Source organism: Equus asinus, chromosome 27, assembly GCF_041296235.1.
Source record: "Equus asinus isolate D_3611 breed Donkey chromosome 27, EquAss-T2T_v2, whole genome shotgun sequence".
Lineage (NCBI taxonomy): Eukaryota > Metazoa > Chordata > Mammalia > Perissodactyla > Equidae > Equus > Equus asinus.
In genome coordinates this window covers 24,778,111-24,793,330 of record NC_091816.1, presented here as the reverse complement: position 1 = coordinate 24,793,330, position 15,220 = coordinate 24,778,111, and the positions used below count along the sequence as shown (strand labels likewise).

Below are 15,220 nucleotides of genomic sequence, written 5' to 3'. Positions count from 1 at the left end.
TGGGCCCCAGTGAGGAGAAGCACATCCAGCATGAAGATGAAGAGGGAACTTAGAGGTCTGTGGAGTATGACTGGATGGAATCGAGAATCCAGTGAGATCAAAACAGGTATATGAATGCACCAGTGGTTTCTGAGAAAAATAGCGGAACCTCAGCAGGTGAGGTTCATCAACAAAACTCTCGAGCCTGGAAGAAAGATCGATAACAGAAGGCTTCCACCCTGAGGTCGGACAGAAGTCCAGGTACTGGCACCGAACCAGGGAAGCCCAACGAACATGAATCGAGTGTCTCTTCTCAGTAAGGACTGGGCCCAGATGCAGAAATTGTCTATATTCCACCACCCCTGAGCGTAGAGCAAGAGCAGGGTAGATTGCTGTGTGCACTGGCTTGGCCTACAGGGGAAGCTTGAGGGACTTACCTGGGGAATGGAGGCCCTTCAGAGGCTGGACACAATGTGGGGACTGATAGATTGCCTTTAGTTCTGCTCCTTGGAGGGGCAGTGATAGCTCCCATGAGGTGGTCGCGTTCAAAACAGGATGGTGATAGAGGCCTTATCCATGGGGCTCCTGAGCCCTGGCTGGTTGTTGTTTGCAAGTCCACAATACAGACTGAGAAAACTGAACCGAACCATAAAATGTTGCTTTATGTACACGAGGCTGGGAAACATTTTTTAAAAAACTCTTTTAATGTGAATACATTTCCCTAAATCACAAAGGAGGTGCAATGGACTGAATGTGTGCATCCTCTCAAAATTCCCATGCTGAAATCTAATCCCCAGTGTGATGGTGTTAGGAGGCGGGGCTTTTGGGGGGTGATTAAGTCATGATGGGGAACCCTCATGATGAGATTAGTGCCCTGATAAAAGGGACCCTGGAGAGCTCTCTGATCCTCTTTCCGCCAAGTGAGGATATGAGGAGAAGACAGTCATTTGTAACCTGGAAGACAGACCTCACCAGAACCCAAGCATGCTGTCAACTTGATCACAGACATCCAGCCTCCAGAACCGTGAGACATCAATTTCTGCTGTTAATAAGCCACCCAGCCTGTAGCACTTTGTTGCAGCAGCCTGAACCAAAACAGGGTGCTTAATCAATGTTAAATTAAAATCTCTGCTCATTCGACTCGAGACGAGCAAGTTCCACTGGATATGGATATATTTTTTAATTTAATATTTTGAATAGATAAATTGTATTGTTCAGAAAGATAGGCAACCAGACATCTCTCTCCCATCTTTGTCTCTTATCTGTCCACATGCTACTCCAATAGGTCACCACAGTTCCTAGTTTCTTACGTATCTTTAAAGGTATCTTTTCCCTCCAATTGGCAGAAATCCTTGGCTGGGCCCTGAGGACCCTGAATGGGAGGCTCACTGCCTCCAGCCTCCTGGTGGAGCCTGGCTGGACAAAGGGTGGAAGAGAGGCTGCCTCTCCACCATGGAGCATTTGTGACCAGAGACAAAGGGAACGTGTGAAAAGTTTATAAAATAACTGGTCACTTATATACAGTACCTGGCCTGCCTGCTGGGAACATCTCAGTGCAAAGGACTCCGTGGCATTTTCTAGGGGCTGCTGGAGCCAAGACTCTAGACCCCGGTGACTTCTCTGAAGTGTCTCCCTGCCCTCACATGGCCTAGCCTCACGTCTTCCTTCTTTGGCAGACTCTTGGTGCAACATCTTGCAGGCCAGGGCTGTGCCCTAGAGAGGGTCCACATCCTTTACAAATGAGAACACTGAAGCCCAGAGAGGGAATTCACATGGCCCATGAGGGGGGACCCGGGGCAAAGACCTTTTATATGTTTTCATTAGTCTGGGCTGCAGGCACAGGGGAGGGAGGTGGTGGGCCTCTGGTCTGCTGGTGAGTGACTGAGAAGCCCAGTATTTGACATTTTCTCCCAAACACCTATGTTTATTTAAGATTTTTGCCTTCAACCATTAAAGCAAAATGTTTTCTCAAGTCCACCTGAGAAAGCCAAATCCTTATCCATACAGATAATTTTTCAGGGAAAGTTTGACACACTACAGAGCCGGTGTGCTAATTTATTTGATTTGTGTGCAGAATCTGGAAGAAAGGCTCAAGGCCCAGAGAACCCTTAGGCAAACTCTGTGGGAGTCTTACTCACTACATCCAAAGACACAGGGACCTCCATCTGCCACCTCCTTTCCTTCCCTCAGGCCAGAGTTCTTGTCAAGGGACATCAGCATCCAATGGGATTAACTACAGACCACTTTCTTCAGCTGTATGGAAGAGGTCAAGGTGTAGTTGCTGTGAATAACGGGAATGGATGCAGAATCTCATCGAGAGCACTTCCCGCAGCCTTTCCCTCCGCCCCACCGTAGCTCCTAAGAACCTATTGGAACCTCACTACTGTATTCCTAGCACCGAGAACAGAGCGCCTAGAACATTCTCAGCAAATATCTGCCACTCATGAAGTGCACAGCTAACCCAGGGCTCCATCTGCCCAGGTCTCTCATTTTAAAGCAGGGAGAACTCAGGACTCGGAAGAGGATGTGACTTTTCCAATGTCCCAGTGGGTCATGGCAGAGTCAGGAGAAGAAACCCGGCCTCCTGGCTCCCTCTTGCGCTCTCCCTGTCCACCAGTGCTGCCCAGCTGACCCACATCAGACATATTGGTTGGGCAACCTGGGGTGAAAAACAAAGCTGCTCACAGCCAAGGTGACTGGGCAGGGGACCCGGCCTCCTGGCACACCGGTAACTCATTCATGGCCCACAGCACACTGCTCTGCTGCAGACTTTTACATGCATTTTCACAACCACCCCAGTTGTTGTCCTGCCTCAGACCTGGCAACTGAGAAGCACTCGCTCTCAAAGGCTGGCACCCGGGGGAAGTTGTGTCATCAAGGAGGTAAAGTATCTGCAGTATCCTTGACCAAAAGTCTGTTAATGATTTCAGCCTAGGCAGCCCTTTGTCCAGAAGAGCCTGCCCACACATGGTGCCATGACCTGTCTGTAGAACCCTTTCTCCTTGCTATGGAAAGGGCTGAAGATACGAGTAGGTTATGATCAAGCACAATATCCAACAGAGCCAAATGCTACAAAAAGGACCCAGAGGAGCCCCAAACCTGCCCCAGGTCTTCGCCTGGGAGACTGTGGACACAATGGTCCTATTCACAGAAGGGGACTCTGAAACATGAGTAGGTGTTGTTTAAAGTGTCTCTGAAATAAATGTTAACATGCTGACTTAGGCTCCCTCTGAATTAATTTTAAAAGTCCTTTTACCCATTTCTGCCAAAGCATTCATGATGAAGCAGGTACTGAGAGCAGCATGGTTTAACCAAACTCCCAGAAGCCTCGGCAGGAGGCATATGGTCCTATCAATCAACAAGGTGGGCGGGGGTGGGGAGATCAGTCATGCTTTGGAGACCGCACTGGCTCTGTGCGGGTGAACCTTCTGAAAAAGGGTTTGCTGTTATTATAATCAAAAGCTTTCACCACATTTTTAAGCTTTACCCACTACCCTAACCATTCCCTTCTTCAGGGAGTGACTTTCAAGCAGCTGAACGCTATATAACAAGAACTGCCTCTCATCACCATGGAAGCCAAGAGAAACATACTCTCTGAAAAGTGACACTTCAGTGTAGAGAGGTCTGTTGATGGGAGCTTAAATAATGATGTGCCAGGAAAGATTACTTGTGTAAATTCTTGCAACACACTTTTTTCTCAGGGCATGAGCCGGTTAGTGCTCTTCACAGCTTCTGTTGCCCAATGCCTCACCCACCCAGCTTGCCTCTCTAGGCAGCTCAATCAGGACTCATTACACAGACTGTAGTTTTAAATGGAAATGTGGAAAGATGTTGTTAGGGGTCCCTGGGAAGTAGAGACAATTTTCAGACAAAAGTTCATGCAGATGAAAAGATAGATTTAATTGTGCATCTGTGAGAAATATCCTCTATCAACTGTGTGGCAAGCAGACAGGTAAGAAGTGCATTTACTGGGGTCCATTGGGATCCACAGGAGCAATTTCTCTCCTTTACTCGCATGGTTATTCTACATGCCTCTAGAACTCTCCTTTAAGACATTGTCTCTGATCCCCTAAAGATCCAACTCTAGGTGAATATCCCATTCCAACCTGAAATCTATTCAGATGAAAATTTACTTCCACAAATAAACAGCCCTCCTAACTTTCCCATCTCTGTTCATAGGAGACCCAGACTTCTGAGTATCGTGTAGCCTTGGAATTGATTCAGGCTCCATCCTTTTAGTTCTTTTATATTCACTCATTACCCAATCAGTAAGTTCTGCCTCAAACTCAATTCTTCCCTTGCAGCCCATCATAGAGATAGATGCTCAGATGTTTGCAGTGGAAAAGGAGGAAAGGAAAGCCTTCTATCAATTGCATGCCTTTTCTTCCCCACAAATTCCTCTTTCTCTAACCCTCCAGCCTACACCTGGTGAATGGGTTATCACCCTTCCACCATCTTGTTAATGCTTCTCTGCCTTTGCTTGTGCTGTGTCCCTCATATATCACAGTTTGTATAGAGTTCTTTTTTTTTTAAGATTTGGCTAAAAATTCATCTCCTACTAAAATCTTTCCACTCATCTTTCAATGTTTAGTTCTAGATCCACCTTCTCCATGAAAATATTCAAGACCATTACAACTCCCAATAATACTGCCCTCTCATGAGTTGCAGACACTTATCCCGATACCATTCATTTTCATTAAGACCCATACATTTCTTGTAAAATGCAACTAACATCCATTCAGTGTCTGTGAAACATTACATTAATGTTACAGATAATTCCTGTCCCCCTCTGTGGGAGGATTATACTTCCCTAACCTATTGGCATCAAGCTTGGCAATAGGATTTGCTTTGGCCACTGAAATGTGAGTAGATGTGACTTGTGCCACCTCTGAGAACGTCTAAGCATCATCGCATTGTTCTGCCATTTTCCCTTTGCCATGTGAGCAGCATATATCATTTAGAAGTTGCTTTTTCAGCCTGGGTCTCGAAGAGGAAATGGGGCAAAGTTAATCCTGAAAGTCCACGTACATGAGGGAGAAATAACCTTTCACTGTTGTAAGCCTGTGACATAGCTTGTTACTGCAACATAATGTAACCTAATCTTACTGATAAAGTACGTAATATGTACAGTTTTTATAATGGTGGTTTTTACAGAAACTTTCTCATTTTGTCCTAACAAGCTTATTGGGTCAGTTTTAATTTCTCCATTCTACTGACAAATAATATTAAAACTCAAAAGAACTTGTTCAAATTCTGAAAGTTAAAAAGGGACAGAATAGATGAAATGAGATCTTCTGCATAAATCTATAGCTCTTTGCACCACACCGTGTGTTATGGGTGGAATTGTGCTCCCCAAAAAGATCTGTTGAAGTTGTATCCCTCAGTACCTGTGAGTGTGACCTTATTTGGAAACAAGATCTTTACAGATAATCAAGTTAAGATGAGGTCATTAGAATGGGACTAATCCAAAATGACGGATGTCCTTATAAGAAGAGAAGAGACATGTGTAGACACACAGGGAGGACACCATGTGGCAATGGAGGCAGAGATTGAAGTGATGCGTCAAAGCATCTACAAACCAAGGAATACCAAGGATTGCTGGCGACATAAGAAACTAAGAGAAAGTTATCGAACAGATCCTTCCCCAGAGGCGTCAGAGAGAGGTGTGGCCCTGCTGACACCTTGATTGCAGATCACTAGCCTGCAGAGCTGTGAAGGAATAAATTTCTACTGTTTTAAGCCACTCAGTTTTGGTAATTTGTTACAGCAGCCCTAAAAACACCAACACACCATGACTACCTGAATTCCAGGGCAGAAACCAGCAGAAACTCTCAGCAAGTAGGTTTTGGGATGGAAGTGGTCTGTCGAAAAAAACCCTTCATTCTTCCATTGGCAGCCTAGTGTCACCACAGTGTCTGTATTAGTCTCCAAGAGCTGTCATAACAAAGTACCACAGACCAGATGGCTTAAATGACAGAAATATATCTTTTACAATTCTGGAGGTTAGAAGTCCAAAATCTAGGTGTCATTAGGGTTGGTCTTTTTGGAAGCCTCTCTCCTTGGCTGTCTTTTCCCTATGTCCTCACATGGTCTTCCCTCTGTGCCCATCTGTGTTCTAATCTCCTCTTCTTATGAGGACTCCAGTCATGTTGGAGCAGGGCCCACTCTAATGACTCTATTTTAACTCAATTACCTTTTTAAAGACCCTATCTCCAAATATAGTCATATTCTCAGGCATTGGGGGGTTAGGACTTCAACTTATGAATCGGGGGGAACACAATTCAGCTCATAACACCATCTTGTGTCTTCAGATACCTAAGGAATCTCTCATAATGTCTCTGTTCACAGCCCGGCCACTTAAGCAATCCGGGATGGAGAATGAGAACGCGAGGACGGCCTCACGAGCCCTTTAAGTTGCCAGACCCAGCCCTAGGCCCAACAACCAGGACCACACAAAACTTGGCCTTCACTGTCCTCTCACAGTTGTTCACATGGGTCTGAACCCTTTGCCCTGTTTACGCTTTGCTGTCGCCTCTGCTTTCTTGGATTCGGCAGTCTTGGCTAGAACTAGGCTCTCTCTTGGGCTATGCTGAAGACTAGTGTTCTGGTTAAATTTCCTCCCAACACCCCAAGCCTGGATCCTCTACTTTGGGTGACCGTCCTTTCAACCATCTTGATGCCTCCAACCTTATAATCAAAATTTAAAACAAAATTCATAGACATATTTTGAGATATATCACACTTCTAGACATGAGTGGTAATCAGCTCACCTAAATGGCCCTTAACCACTTTCATAAAGAAAAGCATAATTTCGGTTTTTTCTCCTCCTTATTAATTTAGGAATATCCAACATCAAAATAATAATCAACAAGTTCTCTGAAACTCTGAATGTTTTAATCATTATTACAAGGGCTTTTTGCTATAAAGAATTTTATTTGGAGAAGACAGAATAAATAATCAAATTGGTGAAAATTTGATGAAAAATAAGGGAAGTGAGCGATTAGAGAGTGATGGAGTGATGTAAGCTCTTTTAGTTAGGGTGGCCAGGGAAGGCCACCACAGAGACTTTGAGGAAGAGATCTGAAAAAAGCAGAGCAAATCTTGGTTCTTTCTGGGGAAAAGCATTCCAGCCAGAAGGAGCAGCAAGTTCAAGTGTCCTGAGGGAGCCACGTGCGTGGAACAGGTGAGGAAGGAAGGGGAGAAGTGGTCAGGAATGAGGTCAGAATGGGGCTAGGTGACTGTGTGGGGTCAGTTCTGTAAGAACTTTAGATGTTACTCAGAGTGAAAGCAGAATCTACTGGAGGGTTTGAACAGAGGAGCGACACGATCAGATGTGTGTTTAAAAGGACTGCTCTGGTTCATACGTGGAGACAGACTGCAGGCCAGAGAGGGTGGAGGGAGCTGGCGCTGTTAGGAAGCTCTAAGCAATAGAGTGCCAGGGATGGAGGTGGGAGAAGTGGAAGCTTCCAATCCATCTTGAAAATACAGCTGACTCAGGCCGTGAGAGAAAGGGAGGTGAGAAAGATGAGGAGGAACCAGCCAAAGGGACTGAGAAGCAGTCAGTGAAATAAGAGGAAACCAGAGAGGCCAGAGTCCTGGAACCCGAGTGAGCTGTGAGGACAGAGGAGCATGGGCTGTGCCAAACGCTGTTCCTGGGCACAAAGTCAAAGCCTGAGGACTGACCCTTGACCCCTATGAGGTCACTGGGGAGAACAAAAGCACGATCGGATTTTGTACCAGAGAGAATGAGGGGAGAAGTTGAGGGCATCCAACATAACATATCTGAGGAGGTGTCTGAATCTAAGGAGGCTAACAGGCTGGGGCGCATCTCTCGTGCCAGTGTCTCTCGGGGGAGGGGAGGGAGCCCTGGAGGCCGCGTCCGTGCTGCTTGTGCTGTGGGCGTGCAGAGGCCGCTGGGCAGCCCCCCAAGTGAAACCCGAATTCTCCAGAAAACTGAGCATGTGGGGTTTTTTTCAAAACATGATTTCTCAAGTGCTTTCTGCACTGATTTCCTTTGGTCCAAGGGACAGCCGGTTTTAATTTAAATCAGCTATTCTCTTAAAAACCAGGGAAAGCGTACCTCCCCCTGCAATCTCTCGCTCCAGAGTGTCGGATCCTTGATATCTGGGATGAATCTGCTTCCCACGTGACTCCTAGGAGGACAACAGGAACTGCGTTGGCACCATTGTTAATTCTAAGCGGTGGACATCCTTGGTTTTGCTTTGATTCCGGTCGAGGATTGATAGAGCACCTTGATTCAGGCTCTCGCTGCCTACTGGACTGGTCTTAGGGAGACCGCTCTCCCTGGGTCCGGGGTCACAGGCATAACCTCCTGGGCGTTCCAGGACTCAGGTCAGGGCCCCGCAAATTGCTATGTGAGAACTGGGCTCTGATGCCCCCTCTCCAATCTCAGCCTGCTGCTGACCTTCTTCAGTGTCTGGAGTGAAGCACCACTCCTTGAACTTTACTAGTTTCTAAATGTGGAACTGATCATCACATACTGCACAGCAAACTCACTTCGGCAGATGTTCGTCTCTTGGAAGACTACGTTCAGTCAACATTAAATGCTAGACTGGTTTCCCTGCTACTCAGGACGTTTCTGGACCACTTTCCCCAAATTTTTCATCAGAAGGGTTCAAGAATTACAAACAAATGCTGCCATTGACCTCGGCAAAATGATGCTAAGTTAGGCTGCCTCAAAATATACCTGGCATTTTCTCTCACCTATGATCCGGATTGAACAGATCACTGCTTTCCTTCCACAGATTTTATGTTAAACTTTTCTTCAATCAAATGTGAATTTACCTCAAAGAGAGAATAACTTTACAAAAACAGCCACAGTAAGAGAGATTAAAACAAAAAGCAGCCAGTAGCAGTTACACTGGTTATGTTTCAAGTAAAATTTAAGTTGGTTCACACACAGCTCTTCAGAAAGAGTGCCTCTGCATAAAGGGAGACAGAACAATATATGCCATGCTTGTGGCTGTTTATTCCAGCTCAGGGCCCACCTCCTTCAAAATGCTTCCACACGCTACACCAACTGGAAGAAAATTCTCCTCTCTTCTGGTCTTCTGGAGCATATTAGGAAACTACCCATTGGTCCTTAGTATCTTAGTTTGCTAGGGCTGCCATGATAAAGTACCACAGACCGGGGAGCCAAACAGCAGACATTTATTTCTCACAGTTCTGGAGGATGGACATCCAAGATCATGATGTTGGCAGATTTGGTTTCTGGTGAGACTTCTCTCCTTGAGGATCCTGCCTTCTCGGTGTGCCCTCATGTGCCCTTTGCTCAGTGCAGGCTTATCCCTAGTGTCTCTTTTTCTTCATAAAAGGACATCAGTCACGTTGGATTAAGGTCCCAGGCTAAGGGCCTCATTTTAACTTAATCACCTCTCTAAAGACCATATCTTCAAACGCAACTACATTCTGAGGTTCTGGGTTGGGACTGCAACACACAAATTTTGGAGGGATACGATTCAGCCCTTGTCATTCATTCTAGAATGTTATAGGTACCCGATGTGCTTCTCCTCCTCAACCTGGATGGAGGCTCCCTGGGCGAAAGGCCCTGTTTTAGGATTCTATGCGTCGCCAGCACTCAATTGTTTGACGAATCTTCTTGATCACTACTGGGATTTTGTTCACATTTGTCCTGATGCAAATATATTTTGAAGGAGAAAAGAAATCAGCCACATGGCTTCATGTCAGTGGGCGACATGATTTCCAAGCTTTCTTAAAATCTTGCGATTGTTTATTTCCCATCGCCATCCACATTGGCTTCCCAAGGAGTTCTCCTCTCTAGAGAGTTTTAGTCATTTGCTTAATATCTTATGTGGAGGCTTCCCAAGACATGCCAGTCCTAATTTTGTCAAATTCCCTATGCATCGCTTATTTTCATGTCCGCATCTGGCAACACCTGAGACCCTGGCCTGAGTGGGATCCAGAAGCTGAGGAAACTGAGGCTCAGAGCAGTGCAATGGCTTATCTGGAGTCTTCCAGCATCATCCTGACTCTGCGAGGACTCCAGGCAAGTTCCTCCAGCTCCAAAGCCAGGGTTCCTTCCAATAAGCCATCATTTCTTATTATGCAAAGAGAATGACACTAAGGGCTTTGTGTCTTATGGGCAATAATTCACGTAATGAAATGAGACCATACTCTCTCTTACGAATTCTGAGGATCCCTAAAACAGCGTATCTTTTAGTACCAAAAGGATCTAGCACGATTCTTTTGTTGGTTCACAAAATGCTCAAATGCTCAAACCATATGTTTAAATAGAAATCCCAACAGATAGATCCTTCCTGATATGAGAAAAGAGGAGTTTTTCAACATCAGGTGGAAAAATAAGCATGGATATTGGGAGAAACAGTCTAAATTTAGCCCTGAGCCAGTCCTGGGGTGGTGGAAACCATACCATCCTCTTGGCCTGGCATCTCCCAGCCTATCAGCCTGGGCCAAGCCCTTTCGTTCACTTAGTGGGTCCAAGACAAATGAGACCCAAAGACATTTGCACACGAACATGAGCCTTGCCAGACACATCCTGTATACGATATTGCTTTTCCAAACTGGAAAAGCCAATTTAAGTATTGAGCAGGCTTTCTAATCAGATAATACATTCTACCATCTAAAAATATATACGCAGAGCACACATGGACAACTTATGGCTTCCTCGGCTAGGCTCAGTTTGAAAGTGAAGGTGAGATCTTTGTCAAACTCTCATGGGAACTGCACTGTCCCACTGTGGGAGGGGCTCTTCTGTCATGAAGACAAGTGAAGACACCCATGGCCTGAAAAAGTGTGTCCCTGCATGACCGAGGCTTTGTGCCAATTATTCCTGGTGCCAATATCAGGAATGTGGGTCTGACAGACAAAGGACCATGTCACTGGCTTGCTTTCTCTGTGGAGATTGTAATGGGCCCTTTTTCCTCACTGGAGTCTGACTTTCTAAAATGGATTTTGTTCATTTTCCACTGAGATCGAGAAAACCGCACGTGGCAGTTTATGAATTGGGTCTCCCAGCAAGGCTGAGAGACAACTGGAATGGGGGTGGTCTGCGTGTATGAAGCTCCCTGAACAGAACTGAAGTCGGGCTGTGACACACAATAACAGCTATGTGTGACCCAGCAGCCTGCAAACTGCTTCCCTCCACGGGGGAACGTGTGCCAAGTGAGGACGAGAGGACTTTTGTTCATCCTCCTTATCTTAGAGACGCTGGCTGTTTGTCTGTTGGGGGAAATAAAAAAATAAGCAAATAAATTCCTGGCTTGTATGCAGTCTGGATTTTTTTCTCTCCATGCCTTCATTTCTAATTCTCCAGTCTCTTTCCCCTTGAATTGTATGGAATTTTCACGTACACATGCGTGCAGAACCCATGCATGAAATCAGAGACATCGATTTGTCTTTTCAAACTCCTTCAGTTTGCCAATCTATAGAGATCCATAACGAGATGCAAGAGTTCTCATCCCCTTTCTGTTAACATAATTTATAATTTTCCCTGTGTTCAGAGAGCACAGAGAAGTCCTGCATAAGCAGCAATAACAGTGCATTCTTAACAGCCTCCCTGGACGGTTTGCTAAATTCTTTCTGAGAACCTCTTGCTGGCCCTTACAAAGGTTAACTGACAAACAAACGAAGCTGGGAATCCAACTGCGTGAGCAGAAAGCACGTTCTATTGCAAAGACAGAGGATCAAGTTTGTGGAATCACATTTAGCGTTCGGGCCATCCCAGAGGAAGGTCATCTTCAGGGAAAAATCAGCTTTCTCAAACCCAGGCACAGTCTGGGTTAGCTGGGGCTTTTTTTTCTTTTTAACAGATGCTAGAAGTTAAAAATTGGAATCTGAATTACACAACAACTCTTTTCTTCTCTGTGTCATTTTACCTGGCCCAAAAAAGCAAAAGAAGACGCAAGTGGCATTGCTAAGTAATAATATTTCAGGATATGGCCTAGAAACTCACTCCAAGTAATCCAGGAACCCCACGTGTAACTCTCATAGTCTAGCACGTTGATAAACAAGCCAAAATGCCTCCAGGAGGACAGATGACTGCAGAGCAAAGGGACAGAAGGAATTTGGTACGGACACACGAAGACCTGTTGACTTTTTAAACTTGAACTTAGAAAACGTGGAGTTAGCTAGAATTTCTACTTGTAAAACTCATCATTTTTGTAAGTCATCTGTTCACGTAGTTCTCTGTTCTCCACACTGAGAATCCAAAACAGGTCCTTGGGATAACTTTTGGAGACCAACACAACCGTGAAAAGAAAAATCTCAGCCAAGAACACAGATTTCTTGTCTATCTGTGGTGTCCCAAAGGACTAGGAAAACCCAAACGAGACTCGATTCCCGGAGCTAACTGTTCCCTGTTGGACTCCAGCCCGCCCCTCCCCACCCAGAAGAGGAACCGGTACTCACCAGTCATTAGGGTGTAGTAATTGGGATAAGAGAGACTGGGAAAATCTGGGGTCAAGTAGTCCACTTTTACTCCCCTGCTCACGATCTCTTGGAAACCAGGCAAGGACTCCAGGGCCTCATCACTGATGTAGTCCGAGCGAAAACCATCCAGCAGGAACACCAGGAGCTTCCGGCGGGCCGAGGCTGGCTGTGCCAGGCTGAGCGCGAGGACCAGCAGGAGGGCCCCAGCCTTCGCTGCCATGCTGCCAGGAGCCTGCCCGAGCCCGGCTGGCACAGCCGTCCCCTTGCAAATACTGAGGATGGAGAATCTGTAACTATTCTCTCTTCTAGGGGCTGGACCTTGACTGCTGGCCTTGCTGAGCCAAGTTCACTTTCAGAATTTAAAGGTACAGCACCCCCTTTTAAAAACATCTATGCTCACCCTTTACTAGAAAGTCCGGAGCCTGACTCCTTTGGAGAAGCTGGGTTCCCAAACAACCCAGAATTAACACCAGGGGACAGAGTGCAACCTTACTATTTTGAGTGAATGTTCCAGAAATACAAGCACCCACAGAAAGGTGGAATTTTAGAAGATGACAGAAGTCAACACTGACTTCGCAGTTGGGCTAACCAAAGGGAGGAGGCAAGGAAAAAGGCAATCTTTTAATTTGCTATGATCCCACGTCTTTGCCCGATTTAAACGCTCTTACTGACTTTTTCACTTACAATTTAGTATTGCAAACCTCTGAACTCAGTATATAAACAAGGGGCAATAAAACGAGTTGGTCATATTTGTGAACTTTTCAGCCATGCTTCCATGGCCATAGCATTTAAAAACAAGTTATTTGTCTGTCTCGGACTTTTTTTTTATATGCTTCTATATCTGGCGTTTATTGTTTTATTTTTCAAGTTGCTGGTGTCCAAACGCATCTGTGGGAGGACGTGGTTCTCAGTAGAGCTGTAGAACCACAGAGAAAGTTCCAGAGTTAGACAACAGGGGGTCATGACAGGCAGATTTGTCTGAGGCTGCATTGCCCCAAGAGGGCAGCAATGAAATAGAGAGCTGAAGGACGAAAGTTTGAGATGGAAACGCAGAGCTGGAAATAACCATGCAGCCTTCACGACAAGAAGGACGAGACAGAGGAGGGAATCGGAGCCTGGCCAGAAGGTGAGTTGGTGCAGCAAGGCACAGGTGTGCGAGGAGACAGAGCATTAAGTCCAGACTCCCAAGGTTCTCTGAGTGGGTCTCTCATTTGGCAGAAAATTAAACGTAAAGGCTTATAAAACGTGCATGGCTCCTAGCAAGTGCCTAACAAATGCCATCTATCTTAAGCGTGATAACATTATGACGTTGCTTAGATCCTGGTGAGACCTGAAGGCTCAGGGCAAAGCTTTACAGGGACTGAAGAGGCAGACAGACACCAGCTACCCTGACCTTGATCAGTTCTAAAATGCCTCTCTCACCTCTGCCCTCTGCCTGTGCCTTCTCTTCTTCGCCTGTTCTGCTGTATTTAGTGTCAAGCCCTTATATGAGATCACTGGTCACTTTCTAAATTGTGCTGCCAAAAAGGAAACCTAGCCAAATTAAAATTCCCACTTCAACTGACTTAGACAAGACTCAGACTTCATTTTTCCAAAAAAAGTAATGCTTTTTACAGTTAAAAAAATAAGAAAAAGAAGGAGCTTATTGTCAGTTTGTTAGTTTGAAAACACAATGTTATTCTTACTTCTTTGAGTTGTGGAATATTATTGTTATTCTAAATGAATGAAAGAAAGAAGAAGGGAACGAGGGAAGGAAGAAAGAAAGGAAGGAAGGAAGGAAGAAAGAAAGAAAGAAAGAGAAAGAGAGAAAGAAAGGAAGGAAGGAAGGAAAGGGAGGAGGGGGGCGAAGGAAGGAGAGAAAAGAAAGGGAAAAGGTGCTGACAAGCGGATGGGCTGCCCCAGCAGTGATCACACAAACTAAAAGGAGAATGTCCTCTTGTAGCGAGGGTCCGCAGAGGCAGCAGACACAGCTAGAGGTGCTGTGTCAGCGCCAAGCAGTTTTGGAGTTTTTGGACGGTGGAGATGGCATAGTGGTACAAGTCCACATGATTTGCCTCAGGGGTGGCCCCTGGCTCACCTGGGTTAGAGGTCAAGGACTCCAGATTTTAAAGAAGAATATAAAACGGGCATCCACTTTCCTCTGCCACTAGCTGGGGCTACAACCCCAAATATGGCTCCCTGACTGCCTTATCCAGCTGCTGAGGAGGGCAGCTCTTAACTAACCCCCTCTGAACTAGAGTGTCCACAGATCCCCAGAGATTCCCAAGGCTCCTCTGCTAGTGCTGTGATGTGTCTGGGTGGGAGCATTGCTGATGTGCACCATATTATTTTATGATGATCGTATTGTTTTATGATAATGTTTAGACAGTTTCTCTAATGTTTTGAGTCAATAAATTATTGTAAATAAGCATCTTCAATATATATACTAACATATGAAGAAAGAAAAAAACATATGGGATGGAATTCAAACCAAGGAAATTTCAGTATTACCTATAGTCAGACTCCTGGTCTTGTAGCTTGTGGCTTAGAAAAGGTTAGAAATAAAAGCTAAAAGGCAATAAGAAAAGGCCACAGATTGGAAAATGTGGTTAATATTAAGTGTCCAAGTTCTTGTGGTCCAAGATCTTGTGTGTCCGTTATCTGGATGTCCTCAGTTGGGGGTGGTTATCTGCGTCTAAAAGTTAAGCGTGTTCCTTGCCATTCATTCTCCAGGGGTTGACAGTGCTATAAGGTCATTGCCCCCAGGGGTTTAACCCAGATAATGCAGAACGAAAAATTTCCTCCAGAACTTGGAACAACCTTTGCCCTGAAA

General features: G+C 45.4%; 1 protein-coding gene across 2 annotated transcripts in view; it reads right to left on the bottom strand.

The window, feature by feature from the left end:
• ENPP6 (ectonucleotide pyrophosphatase/phosphodiesterase 6) overlaps positions 1-12,874 on the bottom strand; it is a 109,157-nt gene extending 96,283 nt beyond the window's left edge. Inside the window, exon 1 of one of the 2 annotated variants that reach the window (XM_014839488.3) lies at positions 12,388-12,874. In XM_014839488.3, the coding sequence (XP_014694974.2) occupies positions 12,388-12,628 (241 nt within the window). In that variant the 5' untranslated portion in view covers positions 12,629-12,874. The remainder of the gene's footprint in view (positions 1-12,387) is intronic. The other variant, XM_044760623.2, reaches the window with a different exon arrangement.
• Between the last annotated feature and the right edge of the window lie 2,346 nt (positions 12,875-15,220).